This window comes from Neoarius graeffei, chromosome 11 (genome assembly GCF_027579695.1).
Source record: "Neoarius graeffei isolate fNeoGra1 chromosome 11, fNeoGra1.pri, whole genome shotgun sequence".
Classification (NCBI taxonomy): domain Eukaryota; kingdom Metazoa; phylum Chordata; class Actinopteri; order Siluriformes; family Ariidae; genus Neoarius; species Neoarius graeffei.
This window is the reverse complement of record NC_083579.1, coordinates 12,047,994-12,072,662: the sequence shown is the minus strand read 5'-3', so window position 1 is coordinate 12,072,662 and position 24,669 is coordinate 12,047,994. Positions and strand designations below refer to the sequence as shown.

Sequence of the window (24,669 nt, the reverse complement as noted above, 5' to 3'; positions counted from 1 at the left end):
TTTGGAATCGGGGTTGTAAACTTTGGTCAAATATCTGTCACATTCTGCATTTTGTGCAATTTTTTTACCTTGTGCAATACCAGAAAAATTCAGTTGAAATCAAGCCATTTGAGGCGAATTGGTCCGCCTCTGAAAAAACTTTGCATTTGGATTTCCTGGGAAACGTTGATTTTCGTGACGTCGCGTGTGGGACGCCACCTTCTGAATCCTACGTCAGCGCTGGTTTGTTTATGAGAAAACGACCTGGTGGTTTTCTGCAAATTTCTTCAATGTTATCGTGTAATTATTAAAATGGTGAACAGATGTATCGTAGGAGGGTGTAGCAACACCAATCTTGATGGGATTAGTACTCATCGTTTCCCAAAAGACCGGACAATGAGAGAGAAAAGGGAGCGCTTGGTCTACACAGGCTGTGCACTGAAACTGCGCAAGCTCGTGCAGCCTGTTGGCACTTCCGCAGGTAACGTCAAGAATCTGGCTCCAGACTCCCTTGGGATTTTTCCAGACGGGTTTTATTTTATTTTTTTTCTGCTGTAGACAGATAGCCTTGTGCAAAATTACCCTTCTGGGCGAGTGTGTAAAGGGACATACTTTCGTATAAAAAAAATGAAACGAAATTGGTCCAGAATATGCCCTTTAAGTTCATTAACAGTATGCGTAACTACCGTCTTTGCATTTAGTTTCGGCTACAATATGATCAAAGTTTATTCTACTAATGTCAAATTTAGCGAGTAAATTTTTCTTTCCTAGGAAAAATCCTTCTTTGTTCGCGTGTAAGGATCTAATCCCGTTGAGTGGTTTCTGTATCAACTTCTTGCTTGTTTGCTGAACACAAACACAGCAATAAGTTCTTGCGTTAATGGACCGGATTCCACTTTTGGATCATTAATCCCTTTTGAGTGAGAGTGCCCTGCATGCATGATGAGGCTTCTGGTACAGCTGTACAGTTTTAAATTCAACACCTACAATTAACAGTTTGTGTTTTTATTGAATTAATTCCTGGGCTCCTGTCTGTAACGGAGTGATGTCGCATCCCATTAATACACTTTACAGTATAGATTATTCGATTCTAATAGAATAGATGAGCAAAAATAATCGGGGGTCTTTGTTAATGGGCCCCGAATCGGTACAAGTATGAATAGGTGGGCTTTAAAGCAGGGTTGAGAACCCTGAGTATAGATCATGATGGGAATAACGGCGTTAGAAATAACGGCGTTACTAACGGCGTTACTTTTTTTAGTAACGAGTAATCTAACTAATTACTTTTTACATCGTTATAACGCCGTTCCCGTTACTTACAATAAAATACTATGCGTTACTTTATTAAAGCTGTTCTCATCTGGCACGCTGCTCGTTCAGCCTTTCTTTACTCTGCTTTCGTGTGGGGCGGGGAGACACGAGACAACGGCACAGTAAGCCAATCAGAGTAGATTTGGACAACAGACGTAGGTAGGCCACGCCTACTGCACTACTGCGCGATCTTTCAATCGGAAGACCCAGCGATGGCGAGCGGTCAGACCAGCACTGCGCTTTCACACTGGAAATACAGCCAGGACTTTTCATTACTTGAAATAAAAGGCAAGAGTGTTTACGTGCAATGCACATTATGTCGAGGAACAAAGCGTTTGTCCTCGTCAGTGGCCAGTAATTAGTAACATAATTTTAATAACTACAAAAATATATTACATTTGATAGATGTCTTATCTCGCATTGTCCCACAAAAATATTAATATAGTGTAGATAATGTTACTAACTGGTTCTGTTAAGTGTCCATTTCAGTCATTAAACACATTTAACATTCACTTTTATTATGATTACACTAATTGAATTTGATTTTTTTTGAGGGGGAACAAAATGTAACGGAATAATTACTTTCCCTGGTAATTAGTTACTTTTATGACAAAGTAACTCCGTTACTAACTCAGTTACTTTTTGGGAAAAGTAACTATAACTAATTACTTTTTGAAAGTAACGTGCCCAACACTGATCATGACTTTAGCAATAGCTGGCGAACCGAATCAACTAGGCCATCATCTCTGGTAAAGTATTTCAGGGTGTGTTGGCAATGTCCTGCATAATTATCATCAAAAATATACACGTTTGAGTAGCTCGTGCGACTAGGTGATTTTTGGCTAAGTAAAAAGATCTGGCCCGAGAATCGGTCACGAACACATTTCGTAACAATTGTACATAACCACTGCCCAGCGTAGTCTCAATCCTACGTACTCTGTTAGCATTCAACAGGGGACCATTTCGACCAAACTTAGTATTGCAGTTTTGATCAACTTCGCTTGGGTTTGCTCGAAGTTGGCCAACAAGGATTTTGTCATGTTGAGTGTATACCTTGTACGGTACGGGTACCGGTCTGCGGTCATCGCTGTATTCCATATACAGGTGTGATCAGAAGTTTACATCCAGTGACATGAATGTCATGGCAATATTTGGGCTTTCAGTCATTCTTTGTACAGCAGACATCTTTAATTAAAAAAAAAAACACTAGAATTTGGTGCACAAGTTTTAATTTTATTCGGGTTTTCTGAAATCAACACGGGGTCCGAATTATACATACAGCCCACCTGATATTTGCGTAAAATGTCTCTTCGCAAGATTCCCATTTTTGTTTACCATGAACAAGCTTCCGGTAGAATTCTGGTTGGATATTTCACGGCTCTTCGTGGTAGAATTGGTGGAGTTCAATTAAACTTGCTTGTTTTTTCTTGGCATGGACTCGACTTATAAGCACGGTCCGTATATTTTCAACAGGGTTGAAGTCGGGACTTGTTTTAAGCGTCATGTTAGCCCGCTTTATCCTCTACAACCAGCTCTGATGTGTGTTTGGGTTCATCGTCCTGTTGTAACTCCCAAGTCGTGTTCAAGTTTCTGATGAAGAATTCTGAGGTCGTCGTCCTTCGTTATTCCATCCATTTTGTGCAATGAACCAGTTCCACTGGCAGCAAAACAGCCCCAGAGCATGATGATCCTACCACCACCACCAGCTGGTACAGTGTCCTTCTGTACATGGTGGTCATTGTGGCCAAACAACCCAATCCTTGTCTCATCTGACCATACAGCTTTCCTCCAGAAGGCTTTTTCTTTGTCTGTATGATCAGCTTCGAACTTAAAGCTTGAAGGTGTCAATTTTGGAGCAGGGGGTTAGCTATTTCTTGGAGAGCAGCCTCTTGATCCATGGTGATCTGAACTGTAGACGGTGATCGGAATCGAGCATCCACTGGAAGAAACGTAAATCGGCGCCTATGCTTCTCGGCTCGACTGGTTTCGACGACTACTTCCAAGCGGCTCGTGCTCCTTTTCTAGAGAAATCTTCTTCTGTAATTGTACAATTATCTTCTTCTCGAAAGTTTGGTGAAGGATGGCTGATTTTTTTTTTTCTGTTGCGTGTGTGGATGGAGATGTAACGTAACAGTTCTTTATGTTCAAACCATACACGCAGTCCATCCAGAGCTCATTTGCTGGTTTGAGTTTTAATCCTGTTTGATGATGATCTGATACCGAGTGTCCGTGGAGGGGTAATTATAAAGCAAAGCCTCTTTCATAACCATCTTAATGATGAAAGGATTAAGTGGGATTAGTTCATGTACCGGATGAATAAAGTTCATACAAAGCACAAATGCCACATCTGATTAAAATGCAAAACTTCAAAGAAAGACAGTAGACTTAAAAAAAAAAAAAAAAAAAAGACTGCAAGTGAATCAGTCCATCCGATCCAGGTTGTGGTCTACAGCAAAGTGATGATGATGATGATGATGATTTTAGCCTTACTCACCTTAAACCCCATCATATAATGTATCACTGCTTTCAAAGCCATCTAAAGTCACCATGTCTGTCTCTCTCTCTCTCCTCCTTTTTCCACAGATCTGTAAGAAGAACTTTGAGGGCTTTAAGAAGCTCTTCCACAGGTTCCTGCAGGTGAAAGGACCTTCAGTGGAATGGGCCAAAATCAACAGGCCTCCAGAGGACTCGGTAAGAGACACCTTTCACCACTCCGTATAATTCACAGTATAATATCGATATAGTCATACAGTGCTGAGCGTAAATGAGTGCACCCCCTTTTTGAAAAGTAACATTTTAAACAATATCTCAATGAACACAAACAATTTCCACAAAGTTTATTATAACATCTGTTTAACTTATAACGGGAAAGTAAGGTTAATAATATAAACTTGGATTACACATTTTTCAGTTTTACTCAAATTAGGGTGGTGCAAAAATGAGTACACCCCACAACAAAAACTACTACATCTAGTACTTTGTCTGGCCTCCATGATTTTTAATGACGGCACCAAGTCTTCTAGGCATGGAATGAACAAGTTGGCGACATTTTGCAACATCGATCTTTTTCCATTCTTCAACAACGAGCTCTTTTAGTGACCGGATGGAGAGTGATGCTCAACTGGTCTCTTCAGAATTCCCCATAGGTGTTCGATTGGGTTCAGATCAGGAGACGTACTTGGCCACTGAATCACTTTCACCCTGTTCTTCTTCAGAAATCCAACAGTGGCCTTAGATGTGTGTTTAGTAGTGTTGGAAAAGTGCACGACGACCAAGGTCACGGAGTGATGGTAGCATCTTCTCTTTCAGTCTAGAGCAATACGTCTGTGAATTCATGATGCCGTCAATGAAATGCAGCTCCCTGACACCAGCAGCACTCATGCAGCCCCACATAAGGACACTGCCACCACCATGTTTCACTGTAGGCACCAGGCATTTTTCTTTGCATTCCTCACCTTTGCGATGCCATACAGTTTTGAAGCCATCAGTTCCAAAAACATTTATCTTGGTCTCATCACTCCAGAGTATAGAGTCCCAGTAGTCTTCATCTTTGTCAGCATGGGTGCTGGCAAACTCTAGGCAGGCTTTTTTGTGCCTGGGCTTCTTTCGTGGACGGCATCCATGCGTCCCATTCCTCTGCAGTGCACGCCGTATTGTGTCACAGGAAATAATCAGCCCAGTTTTGCTTTCTACTTCTTTAGATAACTGCAGTGAACTTGCATGCTGATTTTCTTCAACCCTTCTTGCCAGAAGACGCTCCTGTCGAGGTGTTAACTTCTGTGGACGACCTGGACGTCTCTGTGAGATGGTTGCAATTCCATCTGTCTTAAATTTTTGCTACAGTATTCTGACTGATAAGTAAAGCTTTGCTGATCTTCTTGTAGCCTTCACCTTTGTGGTGGAGAGAAATGATTTTCTTTGGGGAATTCTGAAGAGACAAGTTGAGCATCGCTCTCCATCCAGTCACAAAAAGGTCATTGTTGAAGAATGGAAAAAGATCGATGTTGCAAAATGTCGCCAACTTGTTCATTCCATGCCTAGAAGACTTGGTGCCGTCATTAAAAATCATGGAGGCCATACAAAGTACTAGATGTAGTAGTTTTTGTTGTAGGGTGTACTCATTTTTGCACCACCCTAATTTGAGTAAAACTGAAAACGGTCAGTACTGTACTGTACATGCTGTCATGATTTTTTTTTTTTTTTTTCTTCCCTGAGACATGGATATCATGGTCACATGTCGAGAGAAATCCTCCATAATTAATTTTACATAAGTAAAAGGATAAAAGTTGTTGTTTTTTTTTTTTTTAAATCTCAAAACTACAATTTTGTCGGAACTTTGTTAGCTAATTTTGTTTGTCGTAAATGTTTTTGCGTATTTTTAAGCGAGAACATCGGCGTTTGCGCTGATGTTAAAGTACGACGTTCCTATACAAAACGTGAAAATGTAAGCAGGTCTGTTAATACAGTAAGACCTGAAAACCAACATTCTGCAATGATATTGTTTTTATTTCGGTCTCTCAGGGTCTCAGTACACACCCCCATCCTTCTCCATTCTCATGTTTGGCAGGGTTTTGTTTCTTTTGTTTTAAAGTGCCATTCCACCATTGGATGTATTCTTTGGCATAAAATACAATATATTTTGACAACATGTATAATCGGTATCACTAGATAGAGAAGTCTTTTAGCTTCAAAATGATATATCAAACATAATTTTTTGACAACGACAAGTATATTAATTTTGCGACCAAAGTCACCTACCCTTTTAATTTCCGCGCGTGATGTCATCGGCAGGTTCCCCTTCTTGTGTACCGCGTGACGTGGCACATATTATCAGCAATGGTGGATAGAACGCGATAAAAATAATACCAATAAATCTAGCTAATACCAATAAATCTAGCTAACTGAGAGATTAACTCAAAATTTTTCGCAATTTTTTTGGCCCCCATATACGAGGAGAAATGACTCTCTCACTTTGGGGGTTTCCTGGTCTAAAAATAGACCGACACGTGGTACACAAGAAGGGGAACCTGCCGATGACATCACGTTTCACTACCGCGCGGAAATTAAAAGGGTAGGTGACTTTGGTCGCAAAATTAATATACTTGTCGTTGTCAAAAAATTGTTTGATATATCATTTTGAAGCTAAAAGATTTCTCTGTCTAGTCATGTTGTCATAAAATATATTGTATTTTATGCCAAAGAATACATCCAATGGTGGAATGGCACTTTAAAGCAGGAGGTAATGCTGTGGAGAGAGCACGAGAGCTGCAGCATGTAGGGTGCGGACTCTGCCACGCTTCGTTTTCCAAGCCCGTGTGTTATTATGACCCGCAGTGATGTCACTGGGATCGGTGGTGATATTAAACGTCACAGCCTTGACACGCTGTGACTGTAGGAGGACTGAGATTAAAACCAAGCAGCAGCACCCACTTTCCGGAGTGGAAATTTTGCAGCAGTGCCAGGAGGGGTGACACGGGGAGAGAGATTGCACAAACATAGTGGACTCGGCTCTCCTGCCAGCGGAAAGGAAAAGCAAAGCCTGTCGAGTGAGCGCGACTGCAAGATAGAGCAAGCTTAGATGACGTATCGTTGTTTTCGGACGGCTAACTAAATCATTCTAGCTAGTGCTTAGCAGTGTTGGGCAAGTTACTTCAAAACTGTTTTGCATTATTTATTACTTGTTACTGTCATTTTAAAGTAATTAGTTACGTTACAATATTACTGTATTTAAAATGTAAGGCATTACATTACTATTGCATTACTTTTAAGTTACTCTCACCAAAATAACTGGAAGTATGGATTTGGCGATCTAAATGTAGCTCAAGACGCTCAATTAGCTCCTCACACATCCAGTGGAAGGTGATGTGGTATCTGACCGAGCTAGGCTTATGGTTAAAAACACTGGAATATAATAGCCACAGTGACGGCTCATGGCACAATACGAGGAACAATCATCGCAAGAACAGACAAAAGGTAGCCTGGCAAGCCAGACTAAATGTGAATATTTAGTCTGGCCTCGCTCGTAGACATTTCCGAAGGGTGTGGGAGGAACAACCCGCTGTCTTTCAAACTGTCTCTGTGCGTATAGGCCAACGCTCTGACCAATCAGCGCAACAGTGACTGTGACGTAGTCAGAGCGACAGAAAGCAGTGGGGGCGACCTTGAAATAAATAATTTTTCAAAATGCGTATTAATTAATAAACAGGTTCTAGATATTAAGAAGTTTGGAGATAATGACCACAAGTTTGGAGTCTGTACCACATACTTAACATTTTTTTTTTCCCAAGGGTTTGGTTAAACTGTTTTTGAGAGTTTTTATTTAGTGGTGTTTGGTGAAATAATTTCCCTTAAATTTAAAATAACGGGAAAATAAGAAACAATCAAAAAGTAATGTTTCAAAGCTGTTTATTAATTCTTCGTACTGCACAAACTAGCCCCATCCTTTTGGCTACGAGCGGAGCCAGCTGGTAGATCAGACTTTTGCCATAGCCGGTCGGCAAAACAGCGAAAACGTCCTTCTTGAAAAGGAATGAGCGGAGAGCCTCTTCCTGCTCATGTTTCAACGAAAACTCCAAGTCTAATTCTTCTAAAACTGATTCCAAAGCGGAGTCAAACGCGCGCTGTTCACTAGCCGTAGCCATCTTTTCTGCTGTGCTTTCTCCAGCGTCGCGCAGCTTTGTCGTCACTCCTGCAAAAGCCCGCCCAAAGAATCCAAACAAAAACCTTGCGTTGTGATTGGCGGGCACGATTTGATGCCCGGGGTGTTTTGTTGATATGGTGCGAGACTAGACCCACTCGTAGGCAAAAATATTTTTGGCCGCTAGGCGGGTGGGTCTAGTTTACTAGGCTAGACAAAAGGTGAAAGTCTGGCAAATTGTGATAGAAATAGTCAGTGCGTTTACATGCACATAGAGAAAATCGAATTTCTGCCGTAGCTCGACTGAAATCGAAGTTCTAAATGCCATGGAAACACCTTAGCTCGGCTGAAATCGAGGCGAACTGGATTTCTCGTAATCGAGCTATGCGACCTAGATTATGCGATTGTAGCCGAGCTACTTAGTGCATGTAACCCTGTCGAACTACTTACTTCAGCACTGCCCCTTCCGGAAGTGACGAGACCACAAGCGGGAAACACAACAGCCTCAGTCGGCATGACAACAGTAGTAGTGCATTTGTGTGTGTCCAACATCTGAAGAATGTCAATAAAAACAAAACAATTGAACTTTGCGTGTTTATTAAGAGACAAGTTAAATTGTAAGCAAAAAAACCGGAACTGATAACTTTGTTTATACTCTTGAATAGCTCTTCATGACGACAGCCGGAAGTGTACCAACACGATGGGGCGTGTAGCGCCACCTGTGGCTCGGGTGCACAATGTACCTCACACAATAGCTCGATTTCCTTGTGTGCATGTAGGATTGGATTTCTCTGGCACCCCTGCTGGGACCCGTAGCTCGATTTGGATGTGCATGTAAACGCACTGAGTGTAACTTTAGGCCTATTCATATTAACATTAATTGAACTGTATTGTAATGTCTAAAGATATAACAGGATACAAAATTAGCATTTCTATGCCGTTATTGTTTTCAAGTTTACAGCATTAAGCATAGTTTATGCTTCATAAAAAAAAAAAGATTAGCCCTAAGGGATATGACTTCATTTCAGAAATTTAACAAAAATGAACACATTATGGCAAATCGTAGCCTACAATAAAACTGGCCTGAAAAAAAAAACCCACAAGCCTTTTAAATCACGGCTAGACAGTGACTATTAGCTATATGAGGCTACCCAGTCACATTTCGAAAAACGGAATTAGAAATAACTAGTGCTGTCAGGCGATTAAAATATTTAATCGCGATTAATGTCGCGACTGTCATAGTTAACTCGCGATTAATCGCACATTTTTGTCACATGAAAAACCATTGTAATTCTCTTATCAGCATAAAAAAGTGAATGGGCTTGCTTTGTACCAATGGGTTTTTTTTTATTGCAGAGCATAACACGTCTTGTCACAGCCACTGACATCCATAACTTCCATGTTAGATGAGAAAACCAAGGGATGAAAAATAAAGTGCATATCACTGTGAAAATAAAAAAATTTTATTTTACTCTTCATTAGTTTCTTTTGAAGAGAAGAATTTGCCATAAAAAGGAAAAAAAAAAGATAAAAATAAAAACATTTATCATACGTTCAAAAACGTTCATCATAGTGTGGCACTGTATTCTGTAATTCTCACTGCTTATAACTCTACACCCCCCCGGTGGAGATGAGCTGGGAAACTGAAGACTGAAGGAACAGAATTGAAAAGTATTTTTCCAGTCTCACCTGTGAAAGGTAATCCCATGTGATCTCGTTTGGACGGTAAACCTGTTGGTACAGTTAAACGCAGCACATGAATGAGGCATCTTTATTCTCGGCTACTGTCTAGACGCTATACCAGAGACGGGTGAAGAATCTCCACTTTGCCACATCCAATATGGCGGCAAGGATGTTTATATGTCTATGCCTTTCTCCATCACTCACACGTACTCCAGGGATGTGATTTTTCCGCGAATTCGCGGAATTCCGCTTTTTTCACCTCAAAACTTGAAGAAAATTTTTTTCCGATTTTTCCCTCATCCACATTCGTATCCTATTCGTTCCGACTTTGTTTGAAAGATGGCAGCCTCGGATTTGCATCTTTACGCCTCGATCACGGAGGCTGCCGTCTTTCAACTTTTTGTTTGAAGCGAGCGCATTCATTGGTTGTTACAGAGCGATGAGCCAATCACGTACCTCGTTTCATCTCAATGACGTAATTATGTCAATGAGATGAAACGAGGTACGTGATTGGCTCATCGCTCTGTAACAACCAATGAACGCGCTTGTTAGATAGCTGTACGTAAGCTCACTTCAAACAAAGAGTTGAAAGATGGCAGCCTCCGTGATCGAGTGTAAAGATGCAAATCGAGTTAAAGAAATCGACAGAATAGTGAAAAAAAAGTTCCGCTGGGAATGGTTGGAGAAAAACCGCGGCTCGCCTCGGGGCGAATTACGTCACAAGGCGCGGGGCTAGCGGGCCCTGCTCGCGCTGGTTCTTTGGGGGGGTGAGAGAGTGTGTGTGAGTGAGCGTGTGTGAGCGAGAGTGAGTGTGTGTGTGTGTGAGCGAGCGAGTGTGTCAGAGTTGCATGTTGACCATTAAATTGGCTTGAATTTGTTAATCATGACAAGTTTTTTTCTTGTGTGTTTGCTTGCCATTTTAGTACAATTTTTAAGTCAGAAAACCCCAGAACCCAGGAGCTTCGGGGGGCTTCCCCCCCTTGTCCCCCCACCAGGCCGCTGCCCTGGACCAGCTGGGGGCCTATGGCCCCCAGCCCCCCGGCTAAAATTTTCAGATAATTTCACCAGCCCCAAATCACATCCCTGGTACTCTTATTGAAGCAGCACGCGACAAGCCTCAACAGGAACTACGGGTGACTCGCAGGGCCAAATTAGAATTTGCGTTAACGGCACTATTTTTTTTTTAATCGCGATAAATTGAGATCGCGTTAACTTTGACAGCACTAGAAATAACAAAATCAAAGTGCTTTTAATGATATTGAAGTGCTTAGGCATATTCGCCCTCGAAGGAAAGGCAGCTCAGTCACTTTAGTCTGACTTCCGACCAGAAAAAAACTGTTATACAGGACAAAAACGTAAACAAACTGTCAGCATATCTTCAACAACATACTCCGCCACAAGTCTCCTCACCTCTTGAGGCTGAAGGAGCATCTCAGAGCGGCAGAACGTTAATTTTGGCTGCTTTGTGATTTTATCGCCACGCTCATCCTCCGCTTGCTTCCTTGCTAACTTCATGTTACTATGGCACCTCTGTAAATGTTTAGTTAAATTACTGGTGCTATTTCGGGAAGTGGACAGTTCTTTCGGTTTAGCACACAAAGTGCATTTGACTACGATGTTCTTCACATCCTTAAAGTAATGGGCGTGTGCCCATCTGGAGAATGTGCTATCCGACGTTAGATCAGCTGCAGGTTCACTCATCTCTCTCTCCTGTCTGACTAGCCTAAAGGAAAAGGAAGTGAAACGGTTTGCGCAGACGTTTCACCTCTGCTGATCTCGTGGTGATTTTGACGAATTTGTATGAAGGAAAAAAAGCCCACCACTTCATTCCAGGTTAAAAATGCATTGTAACGCACGTTACTGACATTTGTACCGAGTAAAATATTGCCAAATTTTTTTCTGTAATGCCTTACATTACCGCGTTACTCCAAAAAGCAATGCATTACAGTAATTCGTTACTTTTGTAACGCGTTACTCCCAACACTGGTGTTTAGCTATCTAATGGCCCTTTTCCACTACCCTTTTTCAGCTCGCTTCAGCCCGACACGGCTCACGTTTCGACTACCTCAGAGCAGCACGACTCGGCTCGCTTCAGCCCTGCTTAGCACCCAAAACTCGCACCGTTTTGGAGTGGGACTGAAGCGAGCCAAACCGAGCCGAGTGGGGCTCGGGGCGTGAGGAGACACTCCCATGTGCACTGATTGGTGAGGAGGCGTGTCCTCACATGCCCACACGCCCCGCGAGCACGCTGGGATCTGTAAACACCGTAAACCCAGAAGAAGAATAATTACGAGAATTTCTCAAGCCTTATGCGTCTCGCCTCATCTATACGCTCTTGCCAGTATCTGTTGGCGTTGTCGGTGACAACAAGCCACAGCACCAAGACCAGCAACACTAACGACTCCATGTTTATTGCTTACTATGCGGGTCGTGAGACTACTGCTTAAAAGATCACTGATGTCACTGTTTGCGCCGCCTAACGACATCACGTGACGTCCACCCACTTTCGCTAATTCCACCCAATGTGTCCACCCACTTCCAGCCAGCACGGTTCAGCGCGGTTGTAGTCGAAATGCAACTCCAACAGCCCCGCTCAGCACGGCACGGTTCAGCCCAACTCAGCCGCGTTTGTAGTGGAAAAGCGGCATTAGAATCTATCGTAGAACCCATGGGCTGGACTCCACGGTAGAGAGTGTGGAGTGATGCACCTCATGTTTTTTGATCTTACAGAGAAACAAACAACACAAAAGCAGGAACAGAGAAAAAAAACATATTCGTCTTCTGTCTCACGGATCTATTCGCCACAAATTACATCCCTGCGACTCAAAACTCTCCGATGTCGATGCGGAATTTTCCACATGTCGCCATCTTGGTGTGACCCAGTTCCATAGTTGCGCTAATTAGTTAAAGCTCTTTGCGTTCGGCTGTTTGCGGTTTCCTGTTTCCGTAGCGCCATACCGTTTACCTCAAGGGGTAGAAAAACGGTCCCAAAACGGAGAAAAGTGACCCTCGGCGCATGCATCAAAATATCACATCTCGTCCACACGCTGCTGTTCTTGCGAGACGGAGGAAAATGCCACGCACAATTTAAAAAAAAATTTATTTATTTTTTTAAATTTCAGGTGACTTTACAGACAGCACCTTTAAACTGGTAGTTATAGAGTAAAATAAATAAACCGAAAGGAATACAAGCACTACGATGAACTGATGGGGACGAGGATAACAAATGTACCAAAGGGGTGGAACAGATGGAAACTCATGGGCGAGTGGTGTTTGTGACTTGTTACCTTGCCCGGGACAGAGTCCACCAGGGGGCGAGGTATTGTTTTCTGTGGGGTGGGTTTGTTTATGATGTTACGGGAAAACGGTTGGACCAATCTTCAGGAAACTTTCAGGATAGATGGGCGATGGTCTCAAATAGAGCCTCCAACATTTTGGGGGTCATCTGGTCAAAGTTTTTGTGGCTACTGCTTAATATAGAGGCGGTCCCCACTATGTCATCGTGCTGTAAGAGTGTAACAATCGTACAGTACGGTGTGTTCCGATTGGCTGAGAGGTCAAAATCAAGGTCACCAGAAAGGTCAAAATCGTTTTTTCACGATATCTTCCTTCATAGTCATCATAAGTGCTACCGGGTGAGGTTTGTTTTGCCTGGCAACACTTGTTTGTTTTTTAAAATCCATTTTCTCCCTAATTTGGTCTTTGCCCACCGCGAGTTGGCTTAGTGGTTAGCGTGTCCGCCTCTCGATCGGGTCATATCAAAGACCATCATAAAAATGGTACCTACTGCCGTCGGGCAAGGCACGCTGCAATACAGATGCGAATGAGTCGCGGTTACCAGAGGACTAGCCCCCCACTGTAACCCTAGCTGCATAATCGGCGAGAGGCCGAGGGCGAATGAAACGGAGATCGGCGCCACCCTATGCGCCACATGGCGTAGGAAGGACTTTGATAATTTTTTTTGGTCTTGGCCCATTCCTAACCACCTCAGATCCCAACCAGCGTCCTACAGGCCAGTGTAAAACACACTGAGGAAAGTGCTATCTACCCTCTTCCACATACACGGCGTCTACTACGCCAACACCTTGCGATCTACTGCTCTGGCGTTATGCTACTCTACAGCAGAATACTGCTCTCCGGTATGGGAAAGGTCATGCCATGCTGGAAAAGTGGATAAGTGCCGTATCATAACAAGAGTGCTGAAACCTACAAGTATTGCACCACCTTCCATCCGACGAGAAGCTCACTCCAGAACCCAGAAGGTTTTACAAGAGCAAGACCCAAGACATCCTCTACACCATTACCAAGATATAAGAAGACGACTCAAGTCCAGAAAGAGCTTCATGGTTGTACAGAATCTAAACCCTAAGGTCGCTGCCAAATACCGACTAGACCGTTGGAAAGCTTCCGACACTCTACCACCAAATGAAGCTCTTCAGAGTCCTTGCGAGTCCCTACCTACCTCATGGTACTCACCTGCCCAGAAGGGAATGGGTTGCCTTGAACAGAGCCAGGAGCGGAGTAGGTAGAACTAAAGACAACCTACTGAAACGGGGACGGGTGAACTCGGCCAAGTGTCGATGTGGTCATCCTAACCAAACTATGGGACGCATTCTCCGTGAGTGCGAACTGGGTCCAAATGTCACCAATCAAGACCTATACGAAGCTCACCAAGAAGCCCCGAACTGGCTGCAGTACTTGACAAGATATGATGATGAGCGCACGGATGCCCACGATTGGCTAGCGTTGCTGTGATTGACAGGGGAGAGAGAGAGCGTGTGCCAGCCCTAAGTGTGTTCTCTCCAAACTGTAGTTAAAAATGAATCCAGTGTTGGTTAATGAGCGACTTGAGCAGCATAACGTTCAGAATATTGATGCCGTCGTCAAATCATGCATTTCTCCAGAAGACCTTCTAGCTGTCCTTTCACCTGATGAAGTGCGTTATTTTGTGTGTGGTTATGAAATCTGTCATGCTGCAAGTTTGAGCCTGTTCGTTTGTGTGCGTTTTACTTACCGTTACCATATAATGTGCCAAAATCTTAACCCCTGAAGCAGAATTCATACTGATGTTGTTAAATTTAATCCTAAAATGATTATGATTATTTGGATTAGGCGGCACGGTGGTGTAGTGGTTAGCGCTGTCGCCTCACAGCAAGAAGGTCCGGGTTCGAGCCCCGTGGCCGACGAGACGAGGGCCTTTCTGTGTGGAGTTTGCATGTTCTCCCCGTGTCCACGTGGGTTTCCTCCGGGTGCTCCGGTTTCCCCCACAGTCCAAAGACATGCAGGTTAGGTTAACTGGTGACTCTAAATTGACCGTAGGTGTGAATGAGAGTGTGAATGGTTGTCTGTGTCTATGTGTCAGCCCTGTGATGACCTGGCGACTTGTCCAGGGTGTACCCCGCCTTTCGCCCGTAGTCAGCTGGGATAGGCTCCAGCTCGCCTGCGACCCTGTAGAACAGGATAAAGCGGCTAGAGATAATGAGATGAGATTATTTGGATTAAACACAGGGTTCGTCCCTGGATAAATAGCTTCCAGTCAAGTCTCATCCTCAGACCTTAGACTTCTCAGACCTTCCTAATCGGATCAAATGTGCTGATCCGAGGAGAGCCGACTTGTGCGTTGTTGTACCCCTGGTCCAAAGCGGGAGGGAAGGGGTTCCCAAATTTATCAAAATCAAATTTGTCATCGATTTCCTCATGAGTGATTGATTTATAGAGATGTTTCTCATGGTTTTGGTTCTCCATGTCCCAGACGGAGCTTGTATAGAAAAATACGAGTGGTGTATTTCCTAGTAGAACACTCGTATACGTATTTTATATAAATGGACACACCCCATGGACAAGAATTTCATTCTCCTGGAATGTTCTTTAACCCTGTTGTTTTCTCTACTGTCGAGAGTAATGTTTCACAGCTGTTTTTTTTTTTTTTTTTAAATTAATTATTTATTGCCAACCATCTCAGCTCTCACAACGTTCTCGATAGCGTCATCAAGCCTCCGCCCGAGTTCTGACGAAAGCACGCGGTTTAGAGTGACACATGAAACACAAAACGCAGTGAGTGAGTGTAATTTGAAACCTGAAATCCTTGTTCCCTGGAGATTTTATTCTGTAATAACAGGTGCTTAGTTTGAGGAACGTTTAATTAAAACTGTTTTCCTTCGAACGTGAACGTAAAACAGATTTGAATGAAGGTAAAGCTTTCTAACTGCTTATTTTTATGAATTTTAAGCCACAATTGGTTTGACGTTTTGCGTTTCTAACATTCAGAACCTGGATCGCTGTCAAATCTAAAGGAACCTTCTCAACAAAGGAAATAAAACGGTGCTATTACTTGGAAGTGGAATTTAGTTCCGTATCCTTATTTCCACTTGCGCCTTGTTTAAGGAAGTAAGCATAAAAATTCGATGGAACTCAAATAGTTTCTTTCTCTGGAAAGTACCTACTTAGTTATGACTCCTTCAAGATGTTACACACACACACACACACTTTCTTTCATGGCCCCGTTTAGCTTGAAATGTAGGAGTGTGGAAAAAGACCAAGCCTGAATTACTTTTCAATAATTAAACTCAACCCAACACTTTTTTAATAGCTATTCAGAACTCGTCAAAGAATTGTCATGCTAACGCCGAATTCTCTTTTACCTCCAGAACCCAAATCTTGAAGGAAAGTGTGGGTTTTTTTTCCTCCTTTTTCCTGCATTAGCTTTGCTGTGAGCTTGAACCAGTCTTCCCATTCTCCTCTTGACCTTCTCTTCAATAATCATTTCCACAATTTTTTTTTTTTTCTGCGTATGAGCCGTCATTTCTGAGTTGCTGACATCACGTTTCTGTCAGTCCTCGTGTTCGGTGTGAACGTTAACTGAAGCTCATGACCTTTAGGTGCATGAATTTATGCCACATGATTTGCTGACTGGATGATTTCATGAAAAAGCAGGAGTATGGGTGGTGTTAATAAAGTAGATTTGTAAAGTAGTGCACCGTATGACCAAAAGTATGTGGACGCGTATTGTGTTCCTTCTCCAAACTGTTGCCACAAAGTTGGAAGCACACATTACATTTACTGGCGTTTAGCAGACACTCGTATCCTGGGGAGCGGTTGGGGGTTAGGTGCCTTTGCTCAGCCATTCCTGCTGGTCCAGGGAATCGAACCAGCAACCTTTTGGTCCCAAAGCTGCTTTTCTAACCATTCAGCCATGGTTTTCCCCACAGTTTATAGAACGTCTCTGTATGCTATAGCTTTACAATTTCCCTTCAATGAGTCCCAAACCTGATCCAGCACGACAATGCTTCATGGAGACGTGGTTTTTATCAAGGTTGCAGTAAAAGGACTCAAGTGTCCTGAACAGAGCCCTGATCTCAACCCCACTGGACAGCTTTACACTAACTGAACCCAACATCGGTACCTGATCTCACTAATGCTCTTGTAGCTGAATGAACACACAGCCATGCCCCAAAATCTAGCAGAAAGCCTTCCCTGAAGAGCGGAGCTTATTATAAGTGTTAATGCCGAGGGTTTCACACTGTGTCTCGTTCGGTGTCCACATACTTTTGGCCAGGTAGTGTACTTGGATTAAGTCAGATTTTACATGACGTTAATGGTATTTAGCCGACGCTCTTATCCAGAGCGACGTACATCATACCCAGAACAGCACAGGGAGCAGTTGGGGATAGGTTCAAGGGAACTTCAGCCATTACTGCTGGTCCAGGGAATCGAACCAGCGACCTTTAAGCCCCAAAGCTGCTTCTTTAACTATTAAGCCATGGCTTTAGAGTAGAGGTCTGCGTGGGACAGAATTTTCAGTCCCGCTCCCGCAAAGAATTATGATTTTCAGTCCCGCTCCTGCCCGCGAATCCCACATGATGCAGACGTTCGCGTTCTTTCTCATGAAAGTTCTTGTCATTGGCTTGGGGAATTAAACATGCTGAGCTTAGCTGAGCTCTCCACTGACCGATCCTTCACCTAGCGCACGTAGCGATGGTGCGCGGCATGCGCAGCTGAGGCTTTACATGTACATCTGTCTGTCTGTATCTCTGTCTGTCTGTATGTGTCTCTCTCTCTCTCTCTCTCTCTCTCTCTCTCTCTCTCTCTCTCTCAATCTTTCTCTATCTGTCCGCATGGTGTGTGTGTGTGTGTGTGAAACAAATCCAAAGGTGAGAATTAGTCTTGGGGCAAAACCCTGACAGCGTTTGGCCAGAGTGTCATATTACACTGAGGCAATTCTCTCTCTCTCTCTCACACACACACAGGAAATGAAGAAAATAAAAAGGAATAAGAAAAAATAAATAGAAAGAAAGGAGTTTGAAAGTGAAAAAGAAGAAAGCGAGACTGACATTGAGGAAGAAAGAAGAGAAAAAACAACAAATGAAAGAACAAATAAAATGAGTGCGTGAGAGAGTGTCAGTGTATGAACAAAATAAAAAAATAAGACTTTACACACGTGCACGCACACATACATATGAGGGGCCGCATAAGACTTTATCTATTCTGACCCTGTCACATGCATACATTCTCCTCTCGCATACATACATTGCCCTCTCGCATACGTATATTGCCCTCTCGCATACGTATATTCTCCTCTCGCATGCGTATATTCTCACTCTCACATACATACATTCTACTCTCACATACGTTCACTCTCACATACGTATATTCTCCTCTCATACGTATATTCTCCTCTCATACGTACATTCTCCTCTCACATGCGTACATTCTCCTCTCACATGCGTATATTCTCCTCTCACATGCGTATATTCTCCTCTCACATGCGTATATTCTCCTCTCACATGCGTATATTCTCACTCTCACGTATATTCTCCTCTCGCATACGTATATTCTCACTCTCATGCATACATTCTCCTCTCGCATACGTACATTCTCCTCTCGCGTGCGTATATTCTCCTCTCGCGTGCGTATATTCTCCTCTCACGTGCGTATATTCTCCTCTCGCGTACATACATTCTCCTCTCGCGTGCGTATATTCTCCTCTCACGTGCGTATATTCTCCTCTCACGTGCGTATATTCTCCTCTCGCGTACATACATTCTCCTCTCGCGTACATACATTCTCCTCTCGCGTACATACATTCTCCTCTCGCGTACATACATTCTCCTCTCACATACGTATATTCTCCTCTCACATACGTACATTCTCCTCTCACATATGTACATTCTCACTCTCACATATGTACATTCTCCTCTCACATACGTATATTCTCCTCTCACATAGGTACATTCTCCTCTCACATATGTACATTCTCCTCTCACATGCGTATATTCTCCTCTCACATACGTATATTCTCCTCTCACACGTATATTCTCCTCTCGCGTACGTATATTCTCCTCTCGCGTACATACATTCTCCTCTCGCATACGTATATTCTCCTCTCGCATACGTATATTCTCCTCTCACATACATACATACATTCTCACTCTCATACGCATATTCTCACTCTCACATACGCATATTCTCACTCTCACATACGTATATTCTCCTCTCACATACGTATATTCTCACTCTCACATACGTACTCCTCTCAGATGCATATATTCTCACTCTCATACGTATATTCTCCTCTCACATATGAATATTCTCCTCTCGCATACGTATATTCTCCTCTCACATACATACATACATTCTCCTCTCACATACATACATACATTCTCCTCTCGCATACGTATATTCTCACTCTCACATACGCATATTCTCACTCTCACATACGCATATTCTCACTCTCACATACGTATATTCTCCTCTCACATACGTATATTCTCACTCTCACATACGTATATTCTCACTCTCACATACGTACTCCTCTCAGATGCATATATTCTCACTCTCATACGTATATTCTCCTCTCACATATGAATATTCTCCTCTCACATACGAATATTCTCCTCTCTCATGCGTACATTCTCCTTTCACATGCGTACATTCTCTGTGTATATTCTCCTTTCACATGCGTATATTCTCCTTTCACATGTGTAAATTCTCCTCTCATACATACATTCTCCTCTCACATACATATATTCTCCTCTTACATACGTATATTCTCCTCTCATCTACATCTATTGTCCTCTACGTAGATTCTGCATACATTCTCAACTGGACTGACTGATGCCAAAGTCTAAAGCCAAGCCTTGCACATTTACAGTGGTGCCTCACCCCATGTTCCTTTGTATTGTTTATCACTAGGCATTTGCATTTGTTTATTCTGAAGACAGTCCACCTGTCTGCATTGGAGACTGAGCAGCTTTTAATCTCAGGCTAAAGTCAGCTGTATTGCTATATCCCTATTTCTCCTCCCTCCTTTTCCCTTTCCTTCATTTCTTTCAGGCAAAGCGCCTCTTTATCTCTCTCTGTATTGTAGTGTTGCACAGCTATTCTGAACAGGGAAGTCTGTCAATAAGTTTCACATTGTGCACTAATGTACAGTATGGTAAGCGTGCTAATTATCGGTTAAGCTAGGCTAGTTTAATACCAGCCTCACTGTGTGTTTTGCCTAATCAAATGAGAACATCATGAAGCAGCATAGCTATAGCCTTCAGAAGTTGTTGGAACAGTTTCTAAGGTAGCATTGTAGGCCAATTTAGGCCAGGTTAATAAACAGAGGACTGGCATGACTTTTTGTAATACAATGATGCGGCACCTCTTTCTAGACAACAACAATAACAGAGGGTGACTGACTCCAGGTTGGAGTCTGGCCTGGGACATTTCCCGACCCTACACTATCTCTCTCTCCCTGTCATCTCCCTGTAGGCTACCCTATCTCACTGTCCCTTTTCTGTCCTCCTGTCATGACCTCTGGTGAAAATCTTTAGATTTTTTTCAATAATAGTAATTTAGTCAAAATATAGCCTATTTACATTTTATTTTTATTTATAGTTATTAGGCCTATCAAGTACAAAAATTCAAGCCAAACCAACAATAGGGTTCCCTAAAATTATATAGGCCTATGGAGCACTTGCATGTGATGTCACAGCCGATCCAGATTGTGACAGACGCCATCTTGTCGGTCAAACGCCATATTTCCGCCTTCTACTTCTACTTCTGCCTTTTCTTCTGGAAAACCCTACTATATACAATTCTACTACAACGGCTGCGGCTACAAGCTCTCCCTACCTGTGCACGTTTGTTATGTTTTTTGTGTGTATTTTTGCGTGTTGTTCGTCTGTACCGGACTTCAGTATCCACTACAACCGTATGGACTTACTGGACATTGGTTTCCAGCAGAAAATGACGGTTTATAGCGATTTCCATCGCATGCACAACATTCCGGACGAGATAGCGAGACCAGCGGGGTCTCTGTGGATTGTTATCGGAAGCAAAGCGAAGGAGGCGGCGCCGGGAGCGGAAGCAAAAGCGAGGCTGCAGAGCCGACCTGTTGACTAAGCTCAGAAAACAGCCACTCAAACCTCCACTGCTAAGCCTCTACCTCTCCAACGCCAGATCCATGGTAAACAACACGGACGATTTGGAATTACAGCTGGAATTACCTTATATTCTATTCTATAATCGGCTGGCCAGTGCTATACTCAATACTTAAGTGACTTACCCATCCAATGAGGATTCTTGTTTACAAGATGCCACATCTGAGTCGCTGACAAATCCTGAATTTCTGTAAAGATAACTGTCCAGAGATTTATAAGCACGCAGTGCTGTACCACTGAACAGCGAGGGAAAGTTAATGAGGTAATTATACACGTCCGGGTATTCCGCTGGCAGTTCAAAATCCGGTCGTGAAAACTCCGTCCGGTAAGCCATAAGGGTCACTAATCTGTAGATCGTTTATTTTAGACATGCATCTAGTTATCTGTTCATTAGAAAAATGAGCCGTGTAGTCTGTCGGTTGAAATTGATCCATTCTGTACACGAGTGCAGCAGTATTCAGTGGTGTTTTTTACCGACAAGATGGCGGCTGTGTACTTTCTGGTCACGTGACTGCAAGATCTCTATATATCTATATACCTATATATTGAGGGTTTGGAGCCAGAGGGAAGTAAGTGGCATTTTTGGCGAAAATGAGTTCTATATATCAAATGAAAGGTCTTGATGAGCTCTATCTAACTGTACCGAAAAGACACATCAGAAATCAACCTATATTGAACAAAACAACAAAGACCTTACTCAGAAGTGGGCATCGGTGTTGGAGCCAAAAGGGCGTATGTCCCATTTACACCTATGGCTTCGATAGGCTTAGAAGGCCTAGCTTAAGTGAAGTCATAAGATAACTGAACAAGATAACTGAAATTGAACTGCTTGAAAGTACAGTAGATGTTAAACTGTTCAAGTGTTTGAAATGAAAGACATAAATGTGAAGTCATAAATGAGATTCGGAGCAAAGGGATGCGAAAAGGGGGATGAGAATTGAATTGTGTACTTGTATAGGAAGGAAATGGCCAGGCTACATTGCAATTAAACTAAATAGAGAAGTGGAGAGACCAACACATCAGAATGTGTTTGTTGTATACAGTATTTGAAATAAAATGAAAAAAAAATTACGTGTTAATCACATTGTTTTTAACCAAGGATTTTCCTTTCAAAACATTAGAAATGCTTGGTGCCCAAAAGGCGTATCCTATCTTTTTTGCCATATTGTTAAGATTTTACAAGATTTTTGAATATGTTAATATCATATTTTTATTTAATGACTACCTCATTTAAGTATGTTTATGCCTATAATGTTGTGGTTAAAGGTAAATAAATTTTGTTGATTAAAGGGTGGTCAAAATTTTGTTTTGGCTGTCCTGTAAAGTTGGTCAAATGTGACTTACGCCCCTCTGGCTCCAAACCCTCGATATAATTATGTAATTTTATATGTACGTATGTGACAGGAGAATATGCCTATGCGAGAGGAGAATGTACGTACGCATGCGAGAGGAGAATGTACGTACGCATGCGAGAGGAGAATGTACGTACGCATGCGAGAGGAGAATGTACGTACGCATGCGAGAGGAGAATGTACGTACGCATGCGAGAGGAGAATGAACGTACGCATGCGAGAGGAGAATGAACGTACGCATGCGAGAGGAGAATGAACGTACGCATGCGAGAGGAGAATGAACGTACCTATGCGAGAGGAGAATGTACGTACGTACGTACGTACGCATGCGAGAGGAGAATGTACGTACGTACGTATGTGACAGGAGAATATGCCTATGTGAGAGGAGAACGTACGTATGCAAGAGGAGAATGTACGTACGCATGCGAGAGGAGAATGAACGTACGCATGCGAGAGGAGAATGAACGTACGCATGCGAGAGGAGAATGAACGTACGCATGCGAGAGGAGAATGAACGTACGCATGCGAGAGGAGAATTTACGTACGCATGCGAGAGGAGAATTTACGTACGCATGCGAGAGGAGAATTTACGTACGTACGTACGCATGCGAGAGGAGAATGTACGTACGTACGCATGCGAGAGGAGAATGTACGTACGTACGCATGCGAGAGGAGAATGTACGTACGTACGCATGCGAGAGGAGAATGTACGTACGTACGCATGCGAGAGGAGAATGTACGTACGTACGCATGCGAGAGGAGAATGTACGTACGTACGCATGCGAGAGGAGAATACGTACGTACGTACGCATGCGAGAGGAGAATACGTACGTACGTACGCATGCGAGAGGAGAATACGTACGTACGTACGCATGCGAGAGGAGAGAACGTACGTACGCACGCATGCGAGAGGAGAACGTACGTACGCACGCATGCGAGAGGAGAACGTACGTACGCACGCATGCGAGAGGAGAACGTACGTACGCACGCATGCGAGAGGAGAACGTACGTACGCACGCATGCGAGAGGAGAACGTACGTACGTACGCACGCATGCGAGAGGAGAACGTACGTACGTACGCACGCATGCGAGAGGAGAACGTACGTACGCACGCATGCGAGAGTATATATGTATGTAAAAGGGCCAGTATGGATAATGTCTTGTATGGCCCCTCATACATACACACTTATGCACACGCATACACACGCACTTATGTACGCGCACACACTCAGACACACACAGGCAAAAATATTAAAGTTGCACATTGGCAGTAGTGCATTACCATTGTGTGTGTGTTGTCCCCTCTGAAAAAACATGTGCGGAAAGGAAACCGGAAACGTACGCGAGATTAGACCACGTCCACAAATTTAGGCATCTTAAAATGTTTTTATTAATGCCAAATAAAATATCCAGCACAAATTATATATGATAGACATAAATTAATAAATTTTATTTTAAACACGTTTTTAGTTAGCGGGACTGCAGCTTATCACCTCTCCCGCCCGCTCCCGCATTGTGCACTCCCCGCCCACAATGAGCTTTCAAAATTTGTCCCGCGCCGCACTGCTTTGCGTCGGGTCCCGCGGGAGTGCAGGGCTCTACTTTAGAGTTTCACTTCATACTGTACATGACTGGAAAACTCCAATCTGTTTACACACCATGGACTTTCATCCATGTGGGGTTTTTTTTGTTTTGTTTAATTAATTTGCACTAGCAGCACTGGTGCAAATTATGACTCTCACTCAGGATCTTTCTACTTTTATTCTACTTGCGTTTTTTAGGCCGCTATTTCTCTCTCAGTTTTCAACCAATCACCAAATTTCAAATGAAGAATACATCTGGGCTGAATTACATTGCGATGACTTTTGGTGCTGATCTGGATCACTGAACCAGAATGATCCATGAAAAACGGGATTTTTTTTTTTCCAATCAGTTGTTTATTTTGTTCAGGGCGGCAGGGTGCAACTTTTCCTTGACCATCAATCGACAAAGGTCAGCTAGCGCAAATTACTGTAACTTTTAGTCACAGTCTCTGTCTAGTTTTTATTATCCACCTCTGACCGAAAGGTCCGAAGGGGGATTATGTCGTGGCGATGTCCGTCCATCTCGGGAAGCGTCCTCACCTTCTGAAATCAACTCCTCTCTCAATTTTTGGAGGAATTTCATGAAACTTGACAGGATTCTTTGTTGTATGTCGGTAATGCACATTGCAATTTCGCTAAATTGGGTCGCATTTTACCAGAGTTCCAGCCCTTGATTAACAACCTTGTACTCTGACAAT

General features: G+C 43.0%; 1 protein-coding gene across 3 annotated transcripts in view; it reads left to right on the top strand.

Moving 5' to 3' along the window:
- Window positions 1–24,669, top strand: part of ugp2b (UDP-glucose pyrophosphorylase 2b) — a 122,775-nt gene that overhangs the window by 48,479 nt on the left and 49,627 nt on the right. For all 3 annotated transcript variants that reach the window (XM_060933426.1, XM_060933425.1, XM_060933427.1), the window contains exon 3: window positions 3,874–3,981. In XM_060933426.1, the coding sequence (XP_060789409.1) occupies window positions 3,874–3,981 (108 nt within the window). The remainder of the gene's footprint in view (window positions 1–3,873; window positions 3,982–24,669) is intronic.